Source organism: Nothobranchius furzeri, chromosome 16 (genome assembly GCF_043380555.1).
Source record: "Nothobranchius furzeri strain GRZ-AD chromosome 16, NfurGRZ-RIMD1, whole genome shotgun sequence".
NCBI lineage: Eukaryota > Metazoa > Chordata > Actinopteri > Cyprinodontiformes > Nothobranchiidae > Nothobranchius > Nothobranchius furzeri.
The window spans coordinates 53,331,670-53,359,005 of record NC_091756.1 but is presented as its reverse complement, the minus strand read 5'-3'; the positions used below and the strand labels follow the sequence as shown (position 1 = coordinate 53,359,005).

General features: G+C 43.8%; 1 protein-coding gene across 7 annotated transcripts in view; it reads left to right on the top strand.

Moving 5' to 3' along the window:
- The window catches only part of cep131 (centrosomal protein 131), a 28,195-nt gene extending 1,427 nt beyond the window's left edge, over positions 1-26,768 (top strand). The window contains exons 3-30 of one of the 7 annotated variants that reach the window (XM_015962132.3): positions 65-159; positions 4,456-4,567; positions 4,743-4,870; positions 6,226-6,330; positions 6,449-6,628; positions 6,714-6,831; positions 6,910-7,026; positions 7,516-7,708; positions 7,871-7,956; positions 8,038-8,151; positions 8,266-8,458; positions 8,530-8,621; positions 8,708-8,887; positions 8,962-9,153; positions 9,229-9,366; positions 9,456-9,581; positions 9,672-9,788; positions 9,932-9,961; positions 10,295-10,397; positions 18,726-18,927; positions 19,099-19,206; positions 20,191-20,308; positions 20,400-20,474; positions 20,667-20,809; positions 20,920-21,097; positions 21,435-21,631; positions 26,280-26,340; positions 26,586-26,768. In XM_015962132.3, coding sequence (XP_015817618.3) covers positions 65-159; positions 4,456-4,567; positions 4,743-4,870; positions 6,226-6,330; positions 6,449-6,628; positions 6,714-6,831; positions 6,910-7,026; positions 7,516-7,708; positions 7,871-7,956; positions 8,038-8,151; positions 8,266-8,458; positions 8,530-8,621; positions 8,708-8,887; positions 8,962-9,153; positions 9,229-9,366; positions 9,456-9,581; positions 9,672-9,788; positions 9,932-9,961; positions 10,295-10,397; positions 18,726-18,927; positions 19,099-19,206; positions 20,191-20,308; positions 20,400-20,474; positions 20,667-20,809; positions 20,920-21,097; positions 21,435-21,631; positions 26,280-26,340; positions 26,586-26,657 — 3,573 coding nt within the window. In that variant the 3' untranslated portion in view covers positions 26,658-26,768. Of the gene's footprint in view, positions 1-64; positions 160-4,455; positions 4,568-4,742; positions 4,871-6,225; positions 6,331-6,448; positions 6,629-6,713; positions 6,832-6,909; positions 7,027-7,515; positions 7,709-7,831; positions 7,957-8,031; positions 8,152-8,265; positions 8,459-8,529; positions 8,622-8,707; positions 8,888-8,961; positions 9,154-9,228; positions 9,367-9,455; positions 9,582-9,671; positions 9,789-9,931; positions 9,962-10,294; positions 10,398-18,725; positions 18,928-19,098; positions 19,207-20,190; positions 20,309-20,399; positions 20,475-20,666; positions 20,810-20,919; positions 21,098-21,434; positions 21,632-26,279; positions 26,341-26,585 lie in introns of all 7 variants that reach the window. The other 6 variants (XM_015962131.3, XM_015962126.3, XM_015962129.3 and 3 more) reach the window with 6 other exon arrangements.
- Positions 26,769-27,336: the final 568 nt, after the last annotated feature.

Below are 27,336 nucleotides of genomic sequence, written 5' to 3'. Positions count from 1 at the left end.
TGATTATTTTTGAGTCAACTCCTGGTTCTGAAATGAAAATTTACCAAACTATTTCCATCCACAGAGTGATGCCAACATTGGTAACTCCCGCTCTATCAAGAACCTAAGGCGGTCCAACAGCACCACTCAGGTCAACCAGCAGGCCAACCTCAGTTTGAGGTGCAAACACATACTGGCACACATACCTGCTGATGCAGAAACATTTGGTCTAGTGGAAAGGAAATGGCACTTCACAGTCATTTCTCATGTATTCTCTCTGCTTTAGGCCAGTTTTCTTCATTTCTTATCAGTGACATTGACATGTTGAAGTGTGCAGGGTACAGGATGTGCTGATTCATGTCTGCAGAGCCTCAGGCACAGCCAGTCCTTTGTATCACATTTAAATCTAACAGAAAAACAATCTTTACAGAGGATTCTGCAATATGGACAGCTTTATTTTGTTGTGAATGTCAAAAAGAATCTGTGCATTCTGAAGCCATGCTTGTATTAACAGGAGGTATCTTTATACACTAGCCTTCTGTTGGGGAGCTCTTTAAACCAGAGAGCCATTCCTCAGAGAGCAGCAGCTGGCAGCCCCGAAGCTGAAGCTCTTCAGACAATAGGAGTGTTGGCGTGCCAGTTTCTGTGTCATAAAGACCAGAGACGAGTTGGTTGGCTGTTCCCAGGTCGTGGGTGTTTCCGGGGCTTCTTTGTCCCGTTTTAAAGAGGGGGGGCCAGAACTCCTCGGGTCAAGTTACCTCGTCCACTAAAAGCCGGTGGAAAGAGAAGTGTGTGCACGTTCTTATTCTATTGTCTGGAAGCTGCCACTGGGCCCCCTCCCATCAGTTTCTGAGGATGCTGAGCTTAGGGTCTTTAAAGTTAAAGACCCCCCCCCCCCACACACACACACACACGGGGTCACTTGACACTCCCATTCCCCTCCCTGCATCTATCACTAGTAAATCCCAAACTAGTGGAATGTGCAGCTTGAATAGTGTTCAGATAGCTTTTCACTGGGCCAGCTGCTGCTACCCCGCCTCCCAAAGACACACGCTCATTTATATACTCACACAGCTCCAAACACCCCTGGACAAATACCAGACAGGGGGTCGCCCTGCATCTGCTCCTCATGACGAAGACACTCAAAACCAAGGCCACCAAGAATCACATATGCTCACATTTATAAGGAATTCATCACAGTGTCTTTGCCCCCCCCCCCCCCCCCCCAACACACACACACACCAAATCACACAGTCAGCTGCTGCATGAAATCCTTAAGAAGATGGGCTCCTTTTTTGCAGCTGTCATCACAACAGTTAATCACAAATCTGTCACTCTGCCAATTTCTGGAAAGAGTTAATTATGAGAGAATACGTAAAGGTTCCAGATCATGCTATTTTAAACTTTTAAGAACAAAGGCAGGCACAGGGCAAAAAAGTATTTAGTCAGCCACCAATTGTGCAAGTTCTCCCACTTAAGATGATGACAGAGGTCGGTAATTTTCATCATAGGTACTCTTCAACTGTGAGAGACAGAATGTGAAAAAAAAATCCATGAATTCACATGGCAGGATTTTTAAAGAATTTATTTGTAAATCAGGGTGGAAAATAAGTATTTGGTCACTTCAAACAAGGAAAATCTCTGGCTCTCACAGACCTGTAACGTCTTCTTTAAGAAGCTTTTCTGTCCTCCACTCGTTACCTGTATTAATGGCACCTGTTTGAACTCATTATCTGTATAAAAGCCACCTGTCCACAGCCTCAAACAGTCAGACTCCAAACTCCACTATGGCCAAGACCAAAGAGCTTTCGAAGGACACCAGGAAAAGAATTGTAGACCTGCACCAGACTGGGAAGAGTGAATCTACAATAGGCAAGCAGCTTGGTGTGAAAAAATCAACTGTGGGAGCAATTATCAGAAAATGGAAGACATACAAGACCACTGATAATCTCCCTCGATCTGGGGCTCCACGCAAGATCTCATCCCGTGGGGTCAAAATGATCATGAGAACGGTGAGCAAGAATCCCAGAACCACATGGGGGGACCTGGTGAATGACCTGCAGAGAGCTGGGACCACAGTAACAAAGGTCACCATCAGTAACACACTACAACGGCAGGGAATCAAATCCTGCAGTGCCAGATGTGTTCCGCTGCTGAAGCCAGTGCATTTCCAGGCTCGTCTGAAGTTTGCCAGAGAGCACATGGATGATACAGCAGAGGATTGGGAGAATGTCATGTGGCCAGATGAAACCAAAGTAGAACTTTTTGGTATAAACTCAACTCGTCGTGTTTGGAGGAAGAATAATGAGTTGCATCCCAAGAACACCATACCTACTGTGAAGCATGGGGGTGGGAACATCATGCTTTGGGGCTGTTTTTCTGCTAAGGGGACAGGACGACTGATCCGTGTTAAGGACAGAATGAATGGGGCCATGTATGGTGAGATTCTGAGCCAAAACCTCCTTCCATCAGTGAGAGCTTTGAAGATGAAACGTGGCTGGGTCTTCCAACACGACAATGATCCCAAACACACCGCCCGGGCAACAAAGGAGTGGCTCCGTAAGAAGCATCTGAAAGTCCTGGAGTGGCCTAGCCAGCTCCAGACCTCAACCCCATAGAAAATCTGTGGAGGGAGTTGAAAGTCCGTGTTGCTCGGCGACAGCCCCAAAACATCACTGCTCTTGAGAAGATCTGCATGGAGGAATGGGCCAAAATACCAGCTACTGTGTGTGCAACGCTGGTAAAGACCTATAGTAATCGTTTGACTCTGTTATTGCCAACAAAGGTTATGTTACAAAGTATTGAGTTGAATTTTTGTTATTGACCAAATACTTATTTTCCACCCTGATTTACAAATAAATTCTTTAAAAATCCTGCCATGTGAATTCATGGATTTTTTGTTCACATTCTGTCTCTCACAGTTGAAGTGTACCTATGATGTAAATTACTGACCTCTGTCATCATTTTAAGTGGGAGAACTTGCACAATCGGTGGCTGACTAAATACTTTTTTGCCCCACTGTATGGTGAAAACTTGCTGTTGGCACTATTGAGATGTCATTTATCTTAAAAAAGAATTGTTTTTGTTACTTTGAATTTATACCTGGAAATAAAATGGTCCATTTCAGTGAAACTCCACCCACGCCCGCTACAACATGTGCCTACAACAGCGTCTTGGCGAGTCAGTTGCTATATTAGCTGCATCTGCCTGCCATCTCAGTTTTGTCATGTGCTGATGTGGTTTTAATCCCTGTGGTGTCTGCAGTAATTAATTTAGTCAGCTGAAGCAGATTTCATGTTTTATATTTTAGTTTTAATTATTTTCCGCAAAATATTTTGTGTCTTTAAACATATCTGAATTTGTTCATTCTCCAGCTGCATTTTAGTTGATTTACTCTGCGCACCTCCATGGACTCGCACTGACTAAATAAGTAATGAAAGCACAAAAACAACCTATTCTTATATTTTAAACAGTTTACCATTAAAGGATTGAAAACGTCATACTGACAAGTGCAGCTGAAGAAGAAGGAAAAGGTTACTGCTCAGACTGAGATGTGAACCTGCACAAAACAGCATGCCAGTCTAGCACTCTAACCTCTGGACTACCAAGTCTGCCACTTGCTAGCAGTCGCCTGCTTTTCAAAATTTAAGGCCTTAAAAATCCTTAAAAATGACAAGTAATCCTTAAATACAGTTTCCAAACGTCTTAATTACCAAAGACCCAATAAACTAGATTAGTTTATTTCTATGACATTTTCGTGAATTTCTAGTTAGTGTTCAGCTTTTTTGTGTATGATGTTGGCGTAAGCGGAACCGTACACATTCAGTTGGTTGTGATTGTGAAAGGGCGCTACTTTTAGATGAGCACATTAGCTGGTTAAGCTAGTGGGAGTTTGCGTCATGGGGAGGTTTAATGGTAACTGGACGGCTAATCCCACGTTTGCGATGTGGTTAGCACCGGTTCCAGGCAATGGCTGGAAATTATAGCTTCAATTTAATTTTTAAAATAGCTTAAATTTGGTCAAAGTGTCCTTAAAAAGGTCTTAAAAAGTCTTAAATTTGGCTCCCTTAAACCTGCAGATACCCTGGTTTAGGACCAGAGACTAGCTCCCAGGAGAGGAGAAGGGCCTGCTGACGAGAATAGTTTCCATTAATGCTTTACAGAATTGTCAAATTAAAACTCAAAATTTGCAGCTGAAACAGGAAAATGTATGAACAGGTATTTTTTGTTTTTTGGAGAAGTAATAACAATATCACATGGTTAAAAGCTCCAAAAAGTGGATTTTCCATGATATGGTCCCTTTTGAACAAAAATGATTCACCCACAGAATATCCACGTGGATAAAAACAGTGTTTGCCTGAAGCCTTTTTTTAATGTGTCATAGTGGTCAAATTACACACAGGGGTGTCTTTGACCCTCCGGGGTTTAATGTCTCAGGTTTTCGATATAATAGCTGAACTGGTTTCTGTTCTCCAGTCAGGACCAGAGCAACGATTACTTGGCTCTGTTTGACAGCAGCTCAGATGGACGCAAGAAACTGGCGAGCCTCAGCAAGATATCACCAGAGAGAACCACATGGAACATCCTGGTATTTACCATCATTCTGTTTGTCATCAGCTTTGTTTTGATTTATATCCCATCAATTTGAAACATTATAAATCTATAACCCGGTCTAGTATTTAAATTACATTTACATTTTTTTCTTTGTAGTATATAACAGTCGATAAAGGTTTAATGAGGTAATATGTATTTTTCTTTTTCAGGATGATCAGCCCAGAATCTTTCCATCTCACTCCAGCTCCCGCAGCACTGGCAGCATGGACTCACCCACCAGCCTGAAGAGAAAAGAACCTGGCATCAGTCTGGCTGCTACCTTCACAGCCAACAACAGGTGGGCTACATCACACACGTATGCACACAATCGGTCTCTGTCTCGTGTTTTAAACCCGCTGATCAAAGTGTCTGATATCAACACCATCACACACAATGTTTTTCTTTAGTGAAAATGGAAAATACTGTGTAGGCCGAGTTTAGCATTTTCATTTTCAGTTACTTGAAAGAAATCCCTCACTCATATTTTAATACATCTGCAGTGGTCTATAGTATGAATGAATACTTTGTAAGTTGTACTCTGGGGGAAAAAGCTCCGGTGTGCTTGTTTCAGCACAGAGAATTCAGCAAGAGACGAAAGTATCTCCAGACGGCAGGATTTGGAGTTTTATTTCCTCGTTTGGACATTTTGCCTCTGATTGGCTAACAGCAACGCGACTACCAGAGTCCGTTTTCTCTGTTACACTGATGTTTTATCTCCACAAATAACACAAGCCAGAAGGAGTTCTGTGTGGTGGGGTTGCAAATGCTAACAGTTAGCTTCTACTAGCCAAGACATTGTCTGCTGTTTCTTGAACGTTAACTAACAACAGCCTTCCCTGTCGTGAGCCAAGATGGGTGAGTATGAACGTTAAGAGACAGCGTGACGTAGATCTGTCAGGCTTTTAAAATCCTAGAGTTTCTCTGTCTATTTTATATCAGAAGCTAATGCAGGAGATAGGTGTAGGAGACTATTTTCATGTTCAGCCTGCATGGAAAACTCAGAGTGACTGATCGTTCTCAAAAATCATAATTTAAAGATGGTTTGTTAAAGCTCCGAGGAGTGGAGTAAGTGTACCAGAGGTCTTATGAATGGATTTAACAGGGTATCCGCGGGTCCTTAAAAAGTCTTAAAAAGTCTTAAATTAGCTTTTCCTAATTTAAGGCCTTAAAAGTCCTTAAAAATGACAAATAATCCTTAAATCCAGTTTCCAAAGGTCTTAAATGACCAAAGACCCAATAAACAAGATTCTTTTATTTCTATAAAAATTTCGTGAATATCTAGTTAGTGTTCAGCATTTTTTGTGTATGATGTTGACGTAAGCGGAACCGTACACATTCAGTTGGTTGTGAAAGGGGGCTATTTTTTTTAGATGAGCACATTAGCTGGTTAAGCTAGTGGGAGCTTGCGCCATGGGGAAGGGCAAGTTTAATGGTAACTGGATGGCTAATCCCACGTTCGCGACGTGGTTAGCACCGGTTCCAGGCAATAGCTGGAAATTATCGCTTAAATTTAATTTTTAAAATAGCTTAAATTTGGTCAAAGTGGCCTTAAAAAAGGTCTTAAAAAGTCTTAAATTTGGCTCCCTTAATTCTGCAGATACCCTGTTTAAGTGTGATGGAGGATGTCAGTGTCGCTCTTTGGTGTTTTTGCAGGAGCAACAAGGGAGCTGTGGGAAACTCGGTTACCACCATCTTACACAACAACCACTCGGAGAAGCCTCTCACACCTAAGAGCTCAAATCAGAAGCCTTCCTTCAAGTTAGTCTTTTTGTTGTTGCAGTTCTTGCTGCAAAATACCTAATTTCATTACTTCAGAGAAAAGGTTTGCAAACCAATTACTGACATAAAAACGTGCTCTGATTTTGTGTGGTTTTAGTAACATCCTGAAGGCCACAGCAAACGATGAGGTTTTGGTGGAGAATAGCTCTGTCACAAAATCCCAGAAGAATTTCTCCTCCTCGTCTTCCACCCCCAACAACAGATCTCCGGTGTCGGCTCGGCCCTGCAGCCCCATCCCGCCACGGCGGAGGGAAGCCACAGAGGAGGAGGCTGAAAGGTCAGACCTGCTGAACAGTGTCACCACTGTGTGCATGTTTCCTGTATTGTTTGTGAGTCACAGCAGCTCTCTTGTATTTCTGAAGGTTTATTCAGCAGGTGAACCAGGCTGCCATCACCATCCAATGCTGGTACAGACAGCATGCCAAGAGAAAACACAGCAACCAGGCAGCACTCAAACAATTCCTTGTTGATAAAGGAAAGGTAGTTAGTAGTTCTTCCTTTTCAGTCTCAGATGTAACAGAGTTTTTCTGGCAGTTGCGTTAATCGCTTCCCTTGTAGGAGTGGGAGGAGAGAAGAGAGGGGGATAGTCGCCTGGAGCAGCAACATCGGAAAGCAGAAGACAGAAAACGGATCCGGGAGGAGAAAGCCCAACTAGCCCGTCTTGCTGCCATCCAGGTGCAATCTGAGTTCATCAGTTTGTCTGCAGCTGTTTGTTGTTGCAGTTCCACTGAGACGGAAAACTCTGATACATCCAGAATTTGTTTAATCAAAATGGAATCAGCAGAAACTCTGGTCCAGTGGTTCCCTTAGCTGGAGTCAGGACCCCACTGTGGGTCATGAAGCACTTTGCTCAAATCTTCAAGTGTTCTCCAGAAATCAAATTCCCTTAAACATAACTGCTGATCTTAAATTATACCTCCACCGTGGAGTATGGAAGGCAAATTCAGCTAAGATGCTTTAGTGTTTGATATTATTATTGGGCCAGATTTGAAGAGGATGGAATCTTTTCAATAAAAATTTATGTTTCTATATAAATATTAAATGAACTCTGTGAGGTTATACACAATACTTTTACTCATAAACACATGTCAAATCGTCCTTTTATCTTTTTTCACCCTGGTTCTTTAAATTTGTCCTTTGTCTCCCCCTTGGGGTGTGTCACAGGAGCTGCAGCAGAAAAGAGCCCAGCGAGCTGCGAACATGCAGCATGCAGCCCATGTTGATCAGGAAAACCCGTGTCTAACGGGAGCAGTGGGACGGAAGAAGCAGCCTAAGACGTCCTCTAGCAATAAGAGTCCAGATTCACTGAGCAACGTCAGCCTGGTGTCACCCACTCACACCAAATCTAAAAATGCAGGTTTGTTGCTGATTTACTTCACGGCTCTGCAGCCCGCCCTGAACCACATTATATGATCAATAGTTCGTTTATAAAGTATTTGATCACCATGAGCTTTATAGTATTTTCCTGTGTTTTTTAAAGGAGCATCACTGATTATTGCTTGGTGGTATGCTTCCACAGATTCCAATCTGAACATTATGACTGAGTTAAGTGACCTTAGCTTCAGAGCTGTTTCTCCAACCCTGTCCAGTCACAAAGATACTCAGGTGTGGAACTTTTCATTCATCTTAACTCTGCTTACCCTCTGGGTCTGTCAAACACTCACTTCGTGTATGTCTTAGGAGCAGGAGGACCGAGCAGGAGACGTTCCTCTCAGGCATCATGAGAGCGGAAAAAAACTCATTCGTAAAGAGAAACCTCATCTAACTCGCCTTGCTGCCCCCCCTCTCAACTCATCTGATGTACGTACTTTGTATGAACACCGGTTTAGGTCTTTGACTGTGGCTCAGAGTTTTCAGTGAAAGTGTCCCAGTTTTTTATTATTTTTTTTTATTTTTTCTGATCATGTGGATTAGGAACAGAAGCAGAAACGAGCTCCTGCAGCTGCTGAGGATCAGCACGCTGCCAAGGTGGAGGTGGAGAACATCAGGCAGACTGGTGCAGTGGGAAGGAGGAAACTTCTCAGGATCACCCCAACCAACAACAGTCCTGTTTCACTGAGCAACAACAGCCCCAAATCCCCCACAGACATCAAAACCAACAACACAGGTCTGACAGGTCTCCATATCTAATCTAGATTTAAGTTGGAAATATTTACCAGGGTGTTTTTGCTTCTACAGAATCTAATTTAAATGTGGCTGATGGAGCTGACCTCAGCTTCAGAGCAGTGTCTCCATCTTTGTCAAATCACAGAGGATCTCAGTGTTCCCAGGTAAGTGACCGGATATTGGACTTGGTCAGCAGTTTCTCCTCCCAGCAGCATGTATTTATTTGTTTGTTTGTTTATTTGTGGTGCAGGAGGTCCTACAGATGTCTGTGAGTGTGGAGGACCAGCATCAGGGAGCTCAGTCCAGCAGAGCGCAGTCTAAAACAACATTGATTGAGCTGCTGGACACCCTAAAGATGTTAGAGGAGGAGCCAGAGAGACTTTCAGAACCACGGTGCTACCAAAAGGAGAAGTACGCCTGGATAGACGAAGTTAGTGGTTCCTTACAAATCATTTAGTGCGTCTTTCAAAAGGAAGCCACTGATGTGTCTTCATCCCATGAAAGGACAGAGAATCTAACTCACTGACCGCCGATAACCTGGAGCGTCATGGCCAGCTGAGCCACCATCCTGCACTGCCAGAAGGGGGCGCTCTGCTGTCTGAAGCAAAGCTGCAGAGCATCATGAGCTTCCTGGATGAGATGGAGAAGTCCGAGCAGGAAAGGCCTCGATCAGTAACCTCGGGTTCTCACAGAGAGGTCAGCAGCATTTCCTTCATGTTGTCATGTAAGACGTAAACAAAATGAGCTCATGGATAATGTTCTAATGTTCAGGCTGTGTTCTTTGAGGAGGAGCTGGTTGGAGTTGAACAAGCATCAGCTACAGCAGCTGAGGTTTCTGGCTCCATGATGAAAATGAAACTGGAGCTGGAGGAGAAGAAACGCACCATCAGCATGCTGCAGACAGCTCTGGTGAGGAAGATGTTCCTACAGAGCTTGAGTCCGTTAGCTGATGAGGATAGGACACTCACAGGTGTGTATTCTGTTTTTCTGCATGAAAGGCTCAGCAGAAGGAACTGATGGCGAGACATCTGAAGGAGATGGAGAAGGAGCTAAGCAACAATTTCCAGCTTCAGCAGGAGCAATATGAAGCTGCCATCCAGAGACACCTGACCTTCATCGACCAGGTGTGCAGCTCCTCGGAAACTACCTCAATTATTCTCTCCTGCTGGGTTTCTCTTTTCTATTTGTCTGAGGTATGCGCCGTCTCTCTGCAGCTCATCAATGATAAAAAAGCTCTGAGTGAGCGCTGTGAAGGAGTGGTGGCTGAACTGAAGCAGGTGGACCAGAAGTACACAAAGAAGATTGTTCAGATGCAGCAGCAGCATGAGATGGTGAGTTCCTCCCAGCGGTCTACTCTGCTGCTGCTGTAACTGTAACTTGCTGTTCTGCAGCGCTGCTTTTGTTGAAATCTTTTCTACTTTCTTTCTCTTCGTCTTCGCCTTTATCTCTGTGATTTTCTTTTCTTGCCTTTTAGGTGTGGCAAATTCTCGGCCCCTTGTGCGAGGTAACTTTGTTTTCTGTTCTAATTCCTCCTTTGCACCTTATGCTCACTCATTTTTATTTATTCCTTGTTTCCATTCATCCTTCCAACACCTCTTCTCTTGGACAGTCTGTCTGCATGTGAGAAACCTTCTTTTATTTCATCTCAACATCTACATCCAAATCTCTGTTTTGCGATTACTTTTAGTTTCTTTGTTTGAGTTCCTCATTTCTATTTCCTGCTTCCGCTGTCATTTTTATTTATGAAGTAAATGTTTTGACATCTGTTTTTTTTTTAAATCTTCATTACTGAAACGCCACCGTTATTCTCCTGTTGTCCATCTTTGTCCTTCTGCAGGAGATCAAGAAGTTAAAGGATCTAATGAGCGCCACAGAAAAGATTCGCAGAGAGAAATGGATTGATGAGAAAACCAAAAAGATCAAGGATATCACAATAAAAGGTAGGATGGACTGAAAAGAAATCTGCAACCACTTTATCCTGTAAGGGTCTCAGGGAGCTGGTGCCTTCCTCCAGCAGCCACCAGAAAAGAGGCGAGGGACACGAAGTGACCTTGGACCTCCCCCAACAGGAATTCTGAGGTTCTTAAAACCAATAATAAACTGATTACTAAACTCACTTTACTTAAACCTAAAGTAGAGTTGATATAAATGTGTTCTGAGGTAATACATAAGATAAGATAAGATAAGATAAGATAAGATATCCTTTATTGTCATTAAATGATTGCACATTCAACGAAATTTCCTAGAGCTCCACATTAGGCATCCGCTAAAAATACTAAGAAAAATAGTTAAAACAAGTACAATATGCACCATGCAATAAAAAACAAAAACATTACAAAATACAATAAATAATATCAATAGGGTTGATTTTTCTGTCCATTCAGGGTTCTAATAGCCCAGGGAAAGAAACTCTTCCTCAGTCTGTCGGTCCTGCAGCTGAGGGATCTGAACCTTTTCCCAGATGGCAGCATGGCAAAAAGGTAGTGGTTTGGGTGGTAAATGTCCCTGGAGATGGTTCTTGCTCTAGTGAGACACCTCTGCAGGGCGATAGTGTCCAAGGAGGGAAGGGTGCATCCAATCACCTTTTCCGCCGCTCTAATGACCCTCTGGTATCTGTTTTTATCAGCTACTGTGCACCCCGCGTACCACACAGGGATAGCGTAAGTCATCACGCTCTCAATGACTGCTCGATAAAAAGACACCAAGAGGTTGGTCTGCAGCCTATTCCACTTCAGGACTCTCAAGAAGTGCAGCCGCTGTTGTGCTTTTTTGACCAAGGCAGTGGTATTGATTGTCCATGACAGATCCTCAGAGATGTAAATCCCGAGAAACTTAAAGGAGGGAACTCTCTCCACCTCAGCTCCTTTAATGCAGAGAGGGCGGTGGGCATCCTTACTCCTTCGGAAGTCAATAACCATCTCCTTGGTCTTCTTGATGTTAAGAGAGAGGTTATGATCATCACACCATTCTGATAAATGGCAAACCTCATCTCTGTATGCTGCGTCATCGTTGTTATGGATAAGACCTACAAGAGTGGTGTCATCTGCAAACTTAATGATCTTATTAGAGCGATGAATAGGAATGCAGTCATGGGTGTAGATGGTGAACAGCAGGGGGCTTAGCACACAGCCCTGAGGGGAACCAGTGCTGAGCATCAGAGTGGATGACCGCTTGTCACCAAACCTGACAGCCTGTGGGCGATTGGTGAGGAAATCTTTGATCCAGCCACAGGTGGTAGGGGGGAGGTTCAGGTTAATCAACTTGGCTACAAGGACGTTCGGGATTATGGTATTAAAAGCAGAGCTAAAATCAATAAAAAGCATTCTAACGGAGGTGCCGGGGTTCTCCAGATGTTGCAAAGAGGAGTGGAGAGCATTAGATATGGCATCCTCAGTAGACCTGTTTGCTTTATATGCAAACTGGCAGGGATCCATGCTGGGTGGGAGGAAGTCCTTGATATGTTTTTGCACCAGCTTCTCAAAGCACTTGGTCACCACCGGTGTGAGTGCTATGGGTCTGTAATCATTGAGACTGTTGATTGTAGTAGACTTGGGAAGTGGGACTATTGTTGTTGATTTCAAACAATATGGAACCGTAGCTTCTGACAAGGAGCGATTGAGTAATTTGGTGAATACCATGGACAGCTGATCTGCACAGTACTTCAGCACCTTGCCAGGAACACCATCAGGACCAGCCGCTTTCCTCTGATGAACAGCCCTGAACACGGTTCGAACCTGTTGTTCTTGAAGTGTGAGTATTTGTGTATCTGATCCAAACTCAGCGGGTGATGTTATAGGACTGATGTTAGTTGTGGGGAAGCTGGTATTCTCAAAACGAGCAAAGAAATAGTTGAGTTCTTCGGCTAATGAAGCTCCTATTTCAGTGCTAGATCTGTTGTCCTTGTATTTGGTAATATGTCTCAGTCCTTCCCAGACCCTCCTTGGGTTGCTGGCAGACAGATGTTGCGACAGCTTTTTGGTGTAGCTCACTTTAGCCTCCTTCATTCCCCTTTTAAGATCAGTCCTTGCCCGCCAGTACTTTGCCTGGTCTCCCGACGCGTATGCAGCATTCCGTGCCTTTAACAGTACCCTGACCTTACTCGTCATCCAGGGTTTACAGTTAGGGTAGATCCGAACCTGCTTGTGAATGATGACAGTGTCCATGCAATGTTTGATATAGCAGAGCACAGTATCTGTGTAAATTTGTAGATCCTCATTTCCAAAAATGCTCCATTCTGTGTGAGTAAAACAGTCCTGCAGTTGAGCCAAGGCTTCATCTGTAAGAGTGTTAATGGTTTTAATAATTGGCCTTGTTCTTTTTTTCAGTGGTATGTATGCAGGTAGGAGGAGCAGAGAGAGATGGTCTGACTTTCCAAGGGGGGGGGAGAGAGACGGATTTATAAGCCTGTTTAATATTTGTGTAAACATGATCCAAGATGTTGTTTCCTCTCGTGGGGCATTTCACATGTTGAACAAATTTAGGCAGCACAGTTCTCAAGCACGCTTTGTTGAAATCCCCTGCTATAATATGTACTCCTTCAGGATATGTTTGCTGCTGTTCACTGATTTTATAATATAAGTGATCAAGGGCTAGACTAACATTGGCATCTGGTGGTATATAAACTGCTGTTATCATCACAACAGTTAGTTCCCTGGGCAGATAAAATGGTCTACATGTGACAGATATCGTCTCTATATCTGGTGAGCAGAATGTAGCAGAGATCCTGCTGTTCGTACACCAGTTGTTGTGTGTGTAGATACACAAACCTCCTCCTCTGCGTTTTCCAGCTGAAGCTTTCCTGTCGCTACGGTGTAGAGTGCGGCCCGGTAGTTGCACTGACGCATCAGGAATGTCCTCTCGTAACCAGGACTCCGTCACGACCAGAACGCAGCAATCCCGAGTGAGTGGATGAGCTGTGAGTAATAAATCCAATTCGTCGATTTTGTTGACAATAGATCGTGAGTTGGTCAGGAAAATGCTTGGGAGTGGTGGTTTAAATGGCTGCCTCTTTAGTCTGGCTTGCAGACCAGACCGGCAGCCCCGCTTTTGTTTGCGTTCCTTCCGCCTCCTACGACGCGTAACTGAGCCAACAACGATCCACGGAGCGTCCAATGGCCTCGCTATAATTGGAGGGATGTTGTGGGAGCTTTGATACTCCTTTGTCATGGGCATCTGGCAGTTGTATCCGATGCTGTATAGTTCCCCTCGGTCATACGTGAGTTTCGCTCCGCAGTAGTCCATAATAAAACATAAAAAGACGACACAAAACATGGTAAAAAGCCTAAGTGAAGAGCTCAGAGCCGCTGCGTCTGTGCGCGCCGCCATCTTGCCTGAATCTGACAGAAACACCCAACAGGAGTGTCCCAGAGCTGTAATAAATGGAGTTCTCTGCTCTGAGACAATAAGAGGGTGTTTGTTAAAGATGCTGGTTAAGATAAACTATATGGGGCATAAAAACTCAGATCATTTTAAGCTAATCGGCTTCAGGTAAAATACCAAACCTTTTTAGAGATAACTTTGGGTATCGTGGTTAAGGCATGCAGCTTTTGCTAGAATGAGTGCTGAGAGAGCTGACCTGCTGACCATAAACTGTCACAGGTTGAAAAGTAAAGCGAATTTGTTCTTGATCCACATATTTGCATCAGTGTGACTTGGCACTTCTTCAGTCCCTTGTTCATCATCATCACCATCAACTTTATTTATAAAGCGCTTTTCATCAGCTAGGAGGCAAACAAGTGCTGTACAAAATCATTTAAATCACCACTGACCCATGCAAGGGCCCACAAAATATACATTAGGACAAATAAAAACTGAAGATAAAAACAAAAAATGAAATAACATACTGAAACAGGATTAAATTAAGCAAAATTATCTAAAAATATGGCTAACTCACATGCTGAGGGAATGCCACAGTATAAAAGTGAGTGTTCAACCGCTTCTTTTGTTGATTTTAATTCTTCCTGTAGATCCCTCAAACATGTTTTTATTCACTCAACATGAATTGGATTCTCTGAGCCTTTGCAACATCCTATTTCAGCTTCTCTCATCACATATTTAAACCGACTTCCTTCTGATCCTAGTGTTTCCCTTCATTGTTTAACCCTAAAACACCTAAATGTTATTAGGAGTTATCAAGATGCTATTTTCTTTCTCTGGTTCCTTTATTTATTTGTTTGTTTGTTTATTTGTCTAACTTAATTTATTTGTTGAATTTACCTTTAAAAATGTTTTTATGTTGCCACTTTTTATTTATTACCTTTTTCTAGTTAAAAATGATTCAGGTGGAAAATCAAGACTTAAAACATGCTCATGTGATCAAATATGGACATTCTCCGCATAAAGAGCAAAGTCAGTAGCCCAAAGTCTCAGCCCTGACGTCCACAGAGCTTCTTTAGACTTTCTCATTTGGTCTCCTGACATGGACGTAATTTTCACTTTAGAAGTGGGGGGGACACGGGGGTCTTTACAGTATGCTCTAATGGGAAACAGGCTTCAACACAAACGGTTGTTTTCCGCTTGGTCCTAGAGCTCAACCAGTGTCAATTTAATATAGCGTAATATTGTTTCTGGATGGTAAAACGTGCAGGGGTCAAAACTTGACTTTGGAAAAAGTTGGGGGGGGGGACATGCCCCCCCCCATTACATCCATGTCTCCTGAGCATCATCTGATAGAACTTCTCTTTTGTTGAGTTTATGTTAAATTCTTTGTCACACCAAAAGCTAGAGTTAGAACTAGAGTTCTCAATTTCAACACGAGCCCGACTTGACCCAACCCAACGGGCAGACTTACCCCGGCTTTCCACAGCAGCCGTCAGCAGCACGTTACTGCAGCAGCACGTCATAGCTGCTGATAGGAACGGCTGTGGTCAACAGAACCATTTCCACTGGAGCCGTCGGCAGCCGTCAGCAGCGCGAGTCGGCCGCGTCTCAGGAGCAGCATGTCGCGGCCTTTACGCGCCGGTTCTATTTCCTACGCGCGACGCCTCTGAAACGGGTCAAGTTCGACATTTTTGGGGAAGGAAAGACAGGAAATCGGACGCAGAAATGGAGAGAAGCTCCCGAGATTTTCAGAATAAAGAACGTACTGCCTTCCGGTCGCTTTACTTTAAAAAAGGTTACTAACTGTGCGGCCCCGTGAGAAGTTATCACCTAGCTAGCGGTCTCCTTTGTTTTTCAGGTCCGTATTGGCGATTATAAAACGGACAGAACATAAAAACACAAACATTTTGGAGCCATGTTGTAGTTTTCTCCTGCTTGTTGTTGTGTTTACTGACGAAGTCACTCGTGTGACTTCGTACTCTGTCGGTGACAGCTGCTCCCCTGCTGCTTCGCGTCTCTGGTGGGAAGGGCCAAGCAGCAGCTTACGCGAGCAAGACGTGCTGCTGCAGTAACGTGCTGCTGACGGCTCCCGTGGAAACCCGGGGTTAGACTTGTTGTTACTGTCATTCAACAAACATGCCACGGTGTACATATCAAACAAAATGTCATTACTATGTACAAGTACATGAGTGATCTGAGTAACTGCGTACATAGAAGGAGCTAAAATGCATAAATTAAAGATAAAATCAAGCTCTATTCATCTGGTGTAGAAGTAGCTCAGGAGGTAGAGCGGGTTGTGCAGTAATCGGAAGGTTGTAGGTTTGATTCCAACTCCCGCCAGAGCATGCTGCTGTTGTGTCATTGATTAGAAGTGGTGTAGGACCGGGACTAAGATTTTCTAAAGTCGACAGTGATCAGCTTTGTCTTGTCAATGCTGAAGATCAGATTGTTGACTTTGCACCAGTTGACCAGGTGGGGTATTTCCCGTAGCGAGCTATGCCAAAATTCAGGTTCTCTGAAAATCCCGGTTTGACTTCCCCGAAATTCAGTAACACGAAGGTGGGTATCCTGAAACCCCTCCCATTCCAGTGTTTTCCTTACATAGGCGTAGCCGTGGCGGCCCGCCACGGCTGAAATCCCAGCGCCACGCCTACAAGACCCCAAGTTTTATTGATGTTTTATTTTTTTATTTTTATTTTTTTTGCGCCGTTTCCCAAAGAAGCAGCGGGAACTACTCTATTGTTCCTTGTGATCACAGCCGGCAGGCAGCAAGGAGGAGGAGGCAGGGCAGGGTGGTTACTGCTAGGGATGAGCCAGATACTCATTTCAGACGAGAATCTGGTACGGATAAAGCATTTTTGACGAATACGAGCATGAAACGAGTAAAACTCGTAAATGTCTGTAATCGTGCTGAAGGAAAATCCTCATTGGGTAACTGACTGACTTCACGCTCTGTGATTGGCCAGTCACATAGAGCGCCCGCCCCTCCCTACACACAAAACTGCAGCCAGGATCTCAGTCCGTCCGGCCCATCCACGCACGCACACACACACACACAGTAACAGATCTCTCTGTGCTTGCTTCACTGTTGCTGACATTTCTTCAGTGCTCCCTAGGTTATCTTCAGTTCGCCTCTTTTTCGCTTGAATATTTAAAGGGGCATTAAGGAAGTTTGACCGCCAAAACATGTATAGAAATAATACATTTCTTCTTCATACATTGTCCTGCAATGCCCTGGTCCTGTAGAATGAGCCCTGGCATTTTTACTGTGATTGCCTGTTTTTCTGTAAAATCACAGAAAAAGAGAGCTGCTCGGGTCGAGCAGGCTGCTTCATGTGCGTTCACGCTCAGGCATAGCCCGTAGCATTTGCTATCAGTAGCTTTAGCAGCAGAGATAGCGATTCAGTGATAATGATTATTTAACTTATAAGTTTTAAATGTTTGCATTATATTTAAGAATTCATTCTTTGATTTAGCAACTAATCCAAGCTGTTACGTCGCCAACAGGAGGGGTTAAAATGTGAAGGAGGGGGGCAACATAACAAATGCGACAGTAGAGTTAAAATGGGTTTAATTGTTATAAAAGGTTGTAAAAACAAGGGCAAACAGATGGAGAACATTATTAAATTAATGCCAAACAAACAAAATCAAGACTAAAAGGTTAACATATAAAGGGCAAATTATCAACATTTAAACACCTGGTTAATACTTTGTTTAAAGTTTTACCAAAACAGAAGGTGCTTTTAAAGCACAAGTTGATAATAAAACCGACACACTACGAAAACACAGAGTGTTTTAAAATCCCTAAGTCAGTAAACTAAGATGTTAACCTTAACAGAGTCAACCAAGTTGACATCAAACAAAGATCCATTTGGATCACTCAGAGTTAAAACTATTAAAGTTAAAACTCATCAAAACGAAGGGGTTAAAACCAAAACGAGGCCTGGAGGACAGCAGAACCCCTGCACTGCTGCCTCCCAGACTGCTGAAGGCACAGCCTTTTTATCCCAGGTGTGGGTCATCAGCAGGATTCAGCTCAGCTGTGCTCCTCAGCAGCCTGGAAGAGAGGAGGGGGAGGGGCGGTGTCAGGCCGATCACCAAATCTGTAATTACAGACTTTTCGTAGGGTAGCAGCAATAAAAGGTACAATCCATGGGGCTGGTGGTTATTCGGGGTAAAAACTATTATTTCAGTTTTGCCCTCATTCAGAGTCAAGAAATTGGACCCAATCCATTGAGTAATGTCCTGTAAACAATTCACCAGCTGCTTTACACTACCCCTGGCACCTTGCTTAATTGGCAAATAAAGCTGACAATCATCAGCATAGAAATAAGAACTAATTTAAATGTTTCTTAAACAACAGTCCCAATGGTAAGAAATAGAGTGAAAACAGCAGGGGGCCCAAAACAGAGCCCTGGGGAACCCCCCACCTAGGGCTGGACGATATAGCCTAAAATTAATATCATGATATATTGAGGATTTCACCTCGCGCAGAAACAAAAGTTGTCTACTAGATGGGGCTGTCACATGTATTAGTTGAGTCACATTTTTACATGACTCAAGGTGGTACAGCTTCTTTAAGGGACATGAACGCTGCCAACCTACACACATCTTTTCTTTTTTTATTATCAAATTTATCGACATGGGAAAAATTATCACGATAAGAGTCAGAAATTTTGATAACGATAAATTTTCGATTTATTGCCCAGTCCTACTCCCACCTAAGCTCAGTATCTCTTGATGAAGAAGAACCAAGGGAAAGAGAGAAAGGCCTATACATAAGATAATGACATCATCCACTCTAACGCAGAACCTGAGAGCCACACCCAGTGTTCCAAAGCGATTCAACAATATCTCATGGTCAACGGTATCAAATTCTGCTGTCAAGTCCAGCAGCAGCAGAACCACTGCCTCACCAGCTGATGTGAACGTTCCTCTGTTCCTCTCAGGACTGGAACCAGAGATCCAGAAGCTGATTTCTAAACATAAGCAGGAGCTGAAGAAGCTGCGAACGCTGCATGAGGTCGAGCTGCTGCAAGCAGACGAACGGGCTGCGCAGCAATACGTCCGTCAGAGCGAGGAGCTCCGGCAACAGCTGGAGAAGGAGAAGGAGGAACAGTGCCAGAAGGAGAGGGAGCTGGCAAAACAGAGGTGAACACATAAATGACTTTTTATACAGGAATAGAACTGTGTCATTAGGTGACTCTTTAATGTTGTAGCTGATGTTTTGTGGTAAACAAGTTTTCCTCTGTCACATGGTTATTATAGCTGTGAGCCTTAGCCGCTCATGTTCTGTCTCAATAGTTGTGTTTGGGTTTTCAGGTACGAGAAGCAGTTGCAGGAGGAGGAGTTGTCCCTGCAGCAGCAGAGGAGGCGTCTCTACCAGGAGGTGGCTGAGGAGAAAGAGAGGCTGGCCAATCTGGCTGCCAGGTGAGGTCAAAGGTCATCTGAGGAGCCGTCTGGCTGATTTTTGTACAAGTCAACAAACAGCAGCCAAGTCTTTAATCTGTGTGGACCTAAACGGAAGAAAATATTCTTTCAGATCTTAATTAACCAACTAATAAATTACATAAACTAATTCTAAGAAAACCGTTTCTAAAGTTTGAATTTAGAGCGGATACAGATGCAGACCAAACCTTTATTACTTATTATTTTTGTCAGATTCAAGTTATTTCTGTGACCGTTGTGGGCTTTTCTTTCATTGACCAAAGAGTATCAACAGTTTTGTCCACGTCGGTACGTCCCTGGAGCCCTTTGTTGTGTGTTAATTGGGATAAAACAGTTGACTAAGGCCCTGTCCACACATAGCCGGGAATCTGCCAAAACGTAGATATTTTTCTACGTTTTGGCCTGTCATCCACACGAAAACAGAGTTTTTTCACACGAAAACGGATCTTTTTAAAAACTCCGGCCAAAGTGAAGATCTGCGTTTTCTCCGTTTTGGGTGTCTGTGTGTGGACAGACAAAACCGGAGTTTTAAGATCCGCAAAGTCACTTTCCGCGACAAAAAAATGCTGACATCACGTGTGCGACCTGTGTTTACACTAGCCGACAGCATGGATGCCCTCAGAGCTGCGCTCGCTTTATCAATTGTCCAAGCGCTTTTTGCTTGTTTGTTTTTGCAAGCGGAATTACTGCTCCTTGTGGAAGACCACAGACGAAGGACGAGGTTAAGAACGGGGGAAGTACTGCCGCCTACAGGTCTGGCATGCCCTTAACAACGTATTTATCCGGGTACGTGTGGACAGAGGTTTTTTTTTAAAACGAGGTGGTGTGGATGCAAGTTTTCGGAGGGGCGGATATTCGTTTTTAAAAAAACCCGGCTACGTGTGGACTAGGCCTCAATCCCAGGTTTACCATCATCCTAAGATTCTGATAAAAATGAACTTCATGCTCTTTTTGTGTTATTCACAGGCAGCGCGTTGAGCTTGAGGATCTTCGACAGCAGCTGGAGGAGAACAGCTCTCTGGCTGGACGAGCCCTCAAAGAGGAGATGGATCAGTGCAGAGAGGAGCAGGAGAGGAGGCACCAGGTGATGAGTGTGAACAGTAAACATCCAAACAGGTTAAGATCCTGGAGTCTGAAGTCAGACTGAAGGACTGGGCTGTGTGTGTATGTTGTAGATGGAGATGAAGGTCCTACAGGAACGTCTGGATATTGAAAAGCAAACATGGGAAGAAAACCACAAGAAGAAAGAGGTTCGTTGTTCCAGCCTAAATCTAAGTAGCTCCGTCTGTCCAATAATCTGAGTCCTCACATACACACACACTCTTCTCTACCATTTTATCAGCTCTTCTGATACTTAACTTTTTTTCCCCAAGTACTTTCAAGTTTTCCTTGAAATTCTTCAACACCAGCAGTATTTAATCTACCCGATTGTACGTCCGTAGGAAGCATGGATGCTGAGCTGTGAGCGCGAGCTGAAGGAAAAGCTGCGGCGAGAACGTGACAAAGAGATAGAGCTTGCCATCTGGACGCTGGAGGAGGAGACTAGCAAGGACAAGGAAGAGTGTGAGAGGGCAGCAGACAACAGGTGTGTGTGTACAGTTCTGTTTTATGAGGGTAGTGCTGGTCTACTGTTCAGATCTGCAGAACTAAACCAACCATGTAGGTTTCCTGACCTATAAAGCTATCTGCTTTCAGGGTGAGGCGTCTGAGGGAAAAGTTTGAAGCTGAGCTGAGGGAGCTAGAGCACTCAGAGAGGGCTGCTGTTGAGAAATATCAGGATCTGAGGAAGCAGCAGATGGAGACGGAGGGAGAGCTGATCCGGCATCAGGCCTTGCTCCGACAGAAAGAGAAGGAGATTGAAGACATCACACAGGTGAGGAGCCTCAAACTTTAAAGTACAAGTCAGCCCCTGACCGGAGTCTTAATACACCCACACTTCCTGTTTGAAAAATGCGAGTAAATGAGGTGTTGCCTGGAAGACAGAGACGTGGCCCGGCACTGAGGCAGAAGCCGACTGCCAAAAAGATGGTTACAGCACCAGTAGACACTCATTTATACGGTTGATCAGCAAAAATGTCAAATTTGGGGTAACTTGATTAAAAAGAATATTGATTTGTTTGAAAAAGTTTCCTTTTCTATTTCCATTTCTGTTTTCATTAATAAGAAAATAATTCCCAGGCTGATTTCCTTCATCCTTCTTGTCCTTTCAGAACAGGGACAAACTGGTGGATGAACGCCGCAACCTAGCAGAGGTGATAAGGCAGGAGTTCGCTGACCAGTTGGTAATGACAGAGGTGGAGAACCGCAGACTAAAAGTGGACATGTCGGAAGTCCGAGCAAAACTGCGACTGGAGGTGGACAGGATCACCAGGGAGAAAGAGGAGGAACTGGCTGAGGTCCACCAACGGTAAGCTGGAAGAAGCGTGTGTGGTTTTGATACAGTATCTGTTTCAGCTTCAATGTGATGAACTGGAATGCAGCTGGGTGTTCAGTACAGATGTGGACATTTTTACACTGCTGGACTGAGTTGTGTCTGATATTTCTGAAGTGAGGGAAAACTGGAGCGTGAGATCGATAGGCGGATTGCTGCTGCATCTGCAGTGATGTGGGCGTTGTACTGGTCTGTCGTGGTGAAGAGAGAGCTGAGTCAGAAGGCGAAGCTCTCGATTTACCGGTCGATCTACGTTCCTACCCTCACCTATGGTCATGAGCTTTGGGTAGTGACCGAAAGAACGAGATCGTGGATACATCGGCTGAAATGAGTTTACTCCGAAGAGCGGCTGGGCTCTCCCTTAGAGATAGGGTGAGAAGCTCGGTCAGTCGGGAGGGGCTCGGAGTAGACCCGCTGCTCCTCCACATCGAGAGGAGCCAGTTGAGGTGGCTCGGGCATCTGGTCAGGATGCCTCCTGGACGCCTCCCTGGTGAGGTTTTCCGGGCACGTCCAACCGGGAGGAGACCTAAAGGTAGACCCAGGACACGGTGGAGGGACTACGTCTCTCTCCCCGCCAGGGAACGCCTTGGGATTCCCCCGGAGGAGCTGGCCCAAGTGGCTGGGGAGAAGGAAGTCTGGGCCTCTCGCCTTAGGCTACTAGCCCCGCGACCCGACTCCGGATAGGCGGATGAAAATGGATGGATGTATATATATATATAAACCTGTCTCTGAATGCTTTACCCCCCTCTCTCTCATGTATATATAAATATATATGTATGTACAGTATATATGTATACACACACACACACACATATATATATCTATATATGTATATACATATATATATATATATATATATATATATATTATGTGTATATATATATATATATATATATATATATATATATATACAGGTGCTGGCCAGTAAATTAGAATATCATCAAAAGGTTGAAAATATTTCAGTAATTCCATTCAAAACGTGAAACTTGTACATTATATTCATGCAATGCACACAGACCAATGTATTTCCGATGTTTATTACGTTTAATTTTGATATTTATAGGTGACAACCAATGAAAACATCAAATCTGGTATCTCAGAAAATTAGAATATTCTAAAGGCCAATGAAAAAATGTTTGTTTCTCTAATGTTGGCCAACTGAAAAGAATGAACATGAAAAGAATGTGCATGTATAGCACTCAATACTTAGTCGGGGCTCCTTTTGCCTCAATAACTGCAGTAATGCGGCGTGGCATGGACTCGATCAGTCTGTGGCACTGCTCAGGTGTTATGAGAGCCCAGGTTGCTCTGATAGTCGTCTTCAGCTCCTCTGCATTGTTGGGTCTAGCGTATTGCATCCTCCGCTTCACAATACCCCATAGATTTTCTATGGGGTTAAGGTCAGGCGAGTTTGCTGGCCAATCAAGGACAGGGATACCATGGTCCTTGAACCAGGTGCTGGTGGTTTTGGCACTGTGTGCAGGTGCCAAGTCCTGTTGAAAGGTGAAGTCTGCATCCCCATAAAGTTGGTCAGCAGCAGGAAGCATGAAGTGCTCTAAAACTTCCTGGTAGACGGCTGCATTGACCCTGGACCTCAGGAAACAGAGTGGGCCAACACCGGCAGATGACATGGCACCCCACACCATCACTGACGGTGGAAACTTTACACTGGACCTCATGCAACGTGGATTCTGTGCTTCTCCGCTCTTCCTCCAGACTCTGGGTCCTTGATTTCCAAAGGAAATGCAGAACTTGCTTTCATCAGAAAACATAACTTTGGACCACTCAGCATCAGTCCAGTCCTTTTTGTCCTTGGCCCAGGCGAGACGCTTCTTGCGCTGTTTCATGTTCAAGAGTGGCTTGACACACGGAATGCGACACCTGAATCCCATGTCTTTCATGAGTCTCCTCGTGGTGGTTCTTGAAGCGCTGACTCCAGCTGCAGTCCACTCTTTGTGGATCTCCCCCACATTTTTGAATGGGTTTGTCGTCACAATTCTCTGCAGGGTGCGGTTATCCCTAGAGCTTGTACACTTTTTTCTACCACATTTTTTCCGTCCCTTCGCCTGTCTGTTAATGTGCTTGGACACAGAGCTCTGCGAACAGCCAGCTTCTTTAGCAATCACCTTTTGTGTCTTGCCCTCCTTGTGCAAGGTGTCAATGATTGTCTTTTGGACAGCTGTTAAGTCAGAAGTCTTCCCCATGATTGTGGTGCCTTCAAAACAAGACTGAGGGACCTTTTAAAGGCCTTTGCAGGTGTTTTGAGTAAATCAGCTGATTAGAGTGGCAGCAGGTGTCTTCTACAGGTGCTGGCCAGTAAATTAGAATATCATCAAAAGGTTGAAAATATTTCAGTAATTCCATTCAAAACGTGAAACTTGTACATTATATTCATGCAATGCACACAGACCAATGTATTTCCGATGTTTATTACGTTTAATTTTGATATTTATAGGTGACAACCAATGAAAACATCAAATCTGGTATCTCAGAAAATTAGAATATTCTAAAGGCCAATGAAAAAATGTTTGTTTCTCTAATGTTGGCCAACTGAAAAGAATGAACATGAAAAGAATGTGCATGTATAGCACTCAATACTTAGTCGGGGCTCCTTTTGCCTCAATAACTGCAGTAATGCGGCGTGGCATGGACTCGATCAGTCTGTGGCACTGCTCAGGTGTTATGAGAGCCCAGGTTGCTCTGATAGTCGTCTTCAGCTCCTCTGCATTGTTGGGTCTAGCGTATTGCATCCTCCGCTTCACAATACCCCATAGATTTTCTATGGGGTTAAGGTCAGGCGAGTTTGCTGGCCAATCAAGGACAGGGATACCATGGTCCTTGAACCAGGTGCTGGTGGTTTTGGCACTGTGTGCAGGTGCCAAGTCCTGTTGAAAGGTGAAGTCTGCATCCCCATAAAGTTGGTCAGCAGCAGGAAGCATGAAGTGCTCTAAAACTTCCTGGTAGACGGCTGCATTGACCCTGGACCTCAGGAAACAGAGTGGGCCAACACCGGCAGATGACATGGCACCCCACACCATCACTGACGGTGGAAACTTTACACTGGACCTCATGCAACGTGGATTCTGTGCTTCTCCGCTCTTCCTCCAGACTCTGGGTCCTTGATTTCCAAAGGAAATGCAGAACTTGCTTTCATCAGAAAACATAACTTTGGACCACTCAGCATCAGTCCAGTCCTTTTTGTCCTTGGCCCAGGCGAGACGCTTCTTGCGCTGTTTCTTGTTCAAGAGTGGCTTGACACACGGAATGCGACACCTGAATCCCATGTCTTTCATGAGTCTCCTCGTGGTGGTTCTTGAAGCGCTGACTCCAGCTGCAGTCCACTCTTTGTGGATCTCCCCCACATTTTTGAATGGGTTTGTCGTCACAATTCTCTGCAGGGTGCGGTTATCCCTAGAGCTTGTACACTTTTTTCTACCACATTTTTTCGGTCCCTTCGCCTGTCTGTTAATGTGCTTGGACACAGAGCTCTGCGAACAGCCAACTTCTTTAGCAATCACCTTTTGTGTCTTGCCCTCCTTGTGCAAGGTGTCAATGATTGTCTTTTGGACAGCTGTTAAGTCAGAAGTCTTCCCCATGATTGTGGTGCCTTCAAAACAAGACTGAGGGACCTTTTAAAGGCCTTTGCAGGTGTTTTGAGTAAATCAGCTGATTAGAGTGGCAGCAGGTGTCTTCTATATTCAGCCTTTTCAGAATATTCTAATTTTTTGAGATACCAAATTTGGAGTTTTCATTAGTTGTCACTTATGAATATCAAATTTAAATGTAATGAACATTGGAAATACATTGGTCTGTGTGCATTGCATGAATATAATGTACAAGTTTCACGTTTTGAATGGAATTACTGAAATATTTTCAACCTTTTGATGATATTCTAATTTACTGGCCAGCACCTGTATATATATATATATATATATATATATATATATATATATATATATATATATATATATATATATATATATATATATATATATATATATATATATATATATATATATATATTCTCACATATATTCAGATATTTGGTGTTCATGTAACTTTGCATATATTTTAGAATGAGTTATCAGAGTTTCTATATATTGTATTATATCGTTCAGTATATTACTGTATATTTTACAGTAAATTCCAATATATTTTTCTTCTGTAAGGGAAGGGCCAGGTTCTGTTTAGTCACACCATTAGTCTAGTTCATAATTACAGTACCCAGCATTAAGCATTGATTAGGCGAGACTGAATCCCTAGGACACAGTTGGGCACCAAGTTCTATTTAGTCTGTTTTTATAAAACAAATTAAACAAATATATGTATATGAGAACAAATTTGTAACCAGATATGCAGTAATGTTATTGAACACACCATCTGGGCATTACAGGGGATTCTGTCATGTGAAACATCTGTACCTTTTGTTAATCATTTTAAATTAGTGGTTTAGCAACCCAACAACTGATTACAGTATGATGGTAATTTACTTTTTACAAACAATTGCTATAAATCTGCCGCTCTGCACATTTTTCACAAAGTTTTTTTGAGTCTGTTTGTCAGAACCAGGCTGTCGTTTTCAGGGTTCCTGTTATTTAATGCTGTCTTGTCTGTGATTTATCAGAGTGAGGTCAGCCATCTTGAAGAAGGAGGAAACTGTTAATAATCTCCGGAAGCAGCATGAGGTGAGTCTCACGAGGAACACACACCATCAATCCCAAGACTATAATGTAATTTGGCCCGGGTGATGTTGTATCAGTCGAGTTGGTAATCCCTTGTTTCATCTGATGCAGCTGAAGGAGTCCTGAGATTATTAGGTTTAGTGTGCTGACGTGCTTCAGCACTGGGTGTGAACAGGATATCCGTGCACCAGTATGTGATTAATGATTAAAGCTGGTGTGTGTGTAAATATTGTCCTCTCCTGTGACAGGCTGCTCTGCAGAGGGCTGATCACCTGGAGGCTCTGTGGGAGCAGCAGAGGAAGCATCTTTTGGAGAAGTGACCCACAGAAAGGACTGGTCTTGTCTCCACCCAACACACACACACACACACACACACACACACACACACACACACACACACACACACACACACACACACACACACACACACACAGATGTTATGTGACTTACCTCACTAAAAAAACACATACTGGAGAAATACTCTGGATTGGACTGTAAGGTTCCCCAGCCTCACCCCTTGAGGCGAGAACACATCTGCCATGTTGGAACTCCACATTAAAGGACTACATGTGGACTTTCCTGTCTTTTCTGGTCCAAACGTAACCTGCTCTGCTGGTCTGCTGCAGACCTTGGGAGCAGGAATGTTCATTAACCACACAGATCTGTTCCAGATGTTAGACCTTCCCCAGACTGCCGGTGTGAAGCCATAGCCAGCAGGACCTCTTCCTTCTGGACCTCCATCTGTTTCATGATTCTGAATCATGTTGGAGCGCTCTGTAACCAGCTGAGTCATGTTTGTCCCTTGAGGCCAGTGCTAATTACAGGGTCTTTAACCTCCCCTTCTCCCACCACGTGACCAGCTCAGCTCAGATCATACAGATTAGATGGGTCTTGAAGAAATATTTGGAGCTAACAAAATGATGAGATGTAACACACTAGCAGAGAGAGTGTAGAACATTGGTAAAATGATGGGGCATGTAGGCAACTTAAAGGCAAAAA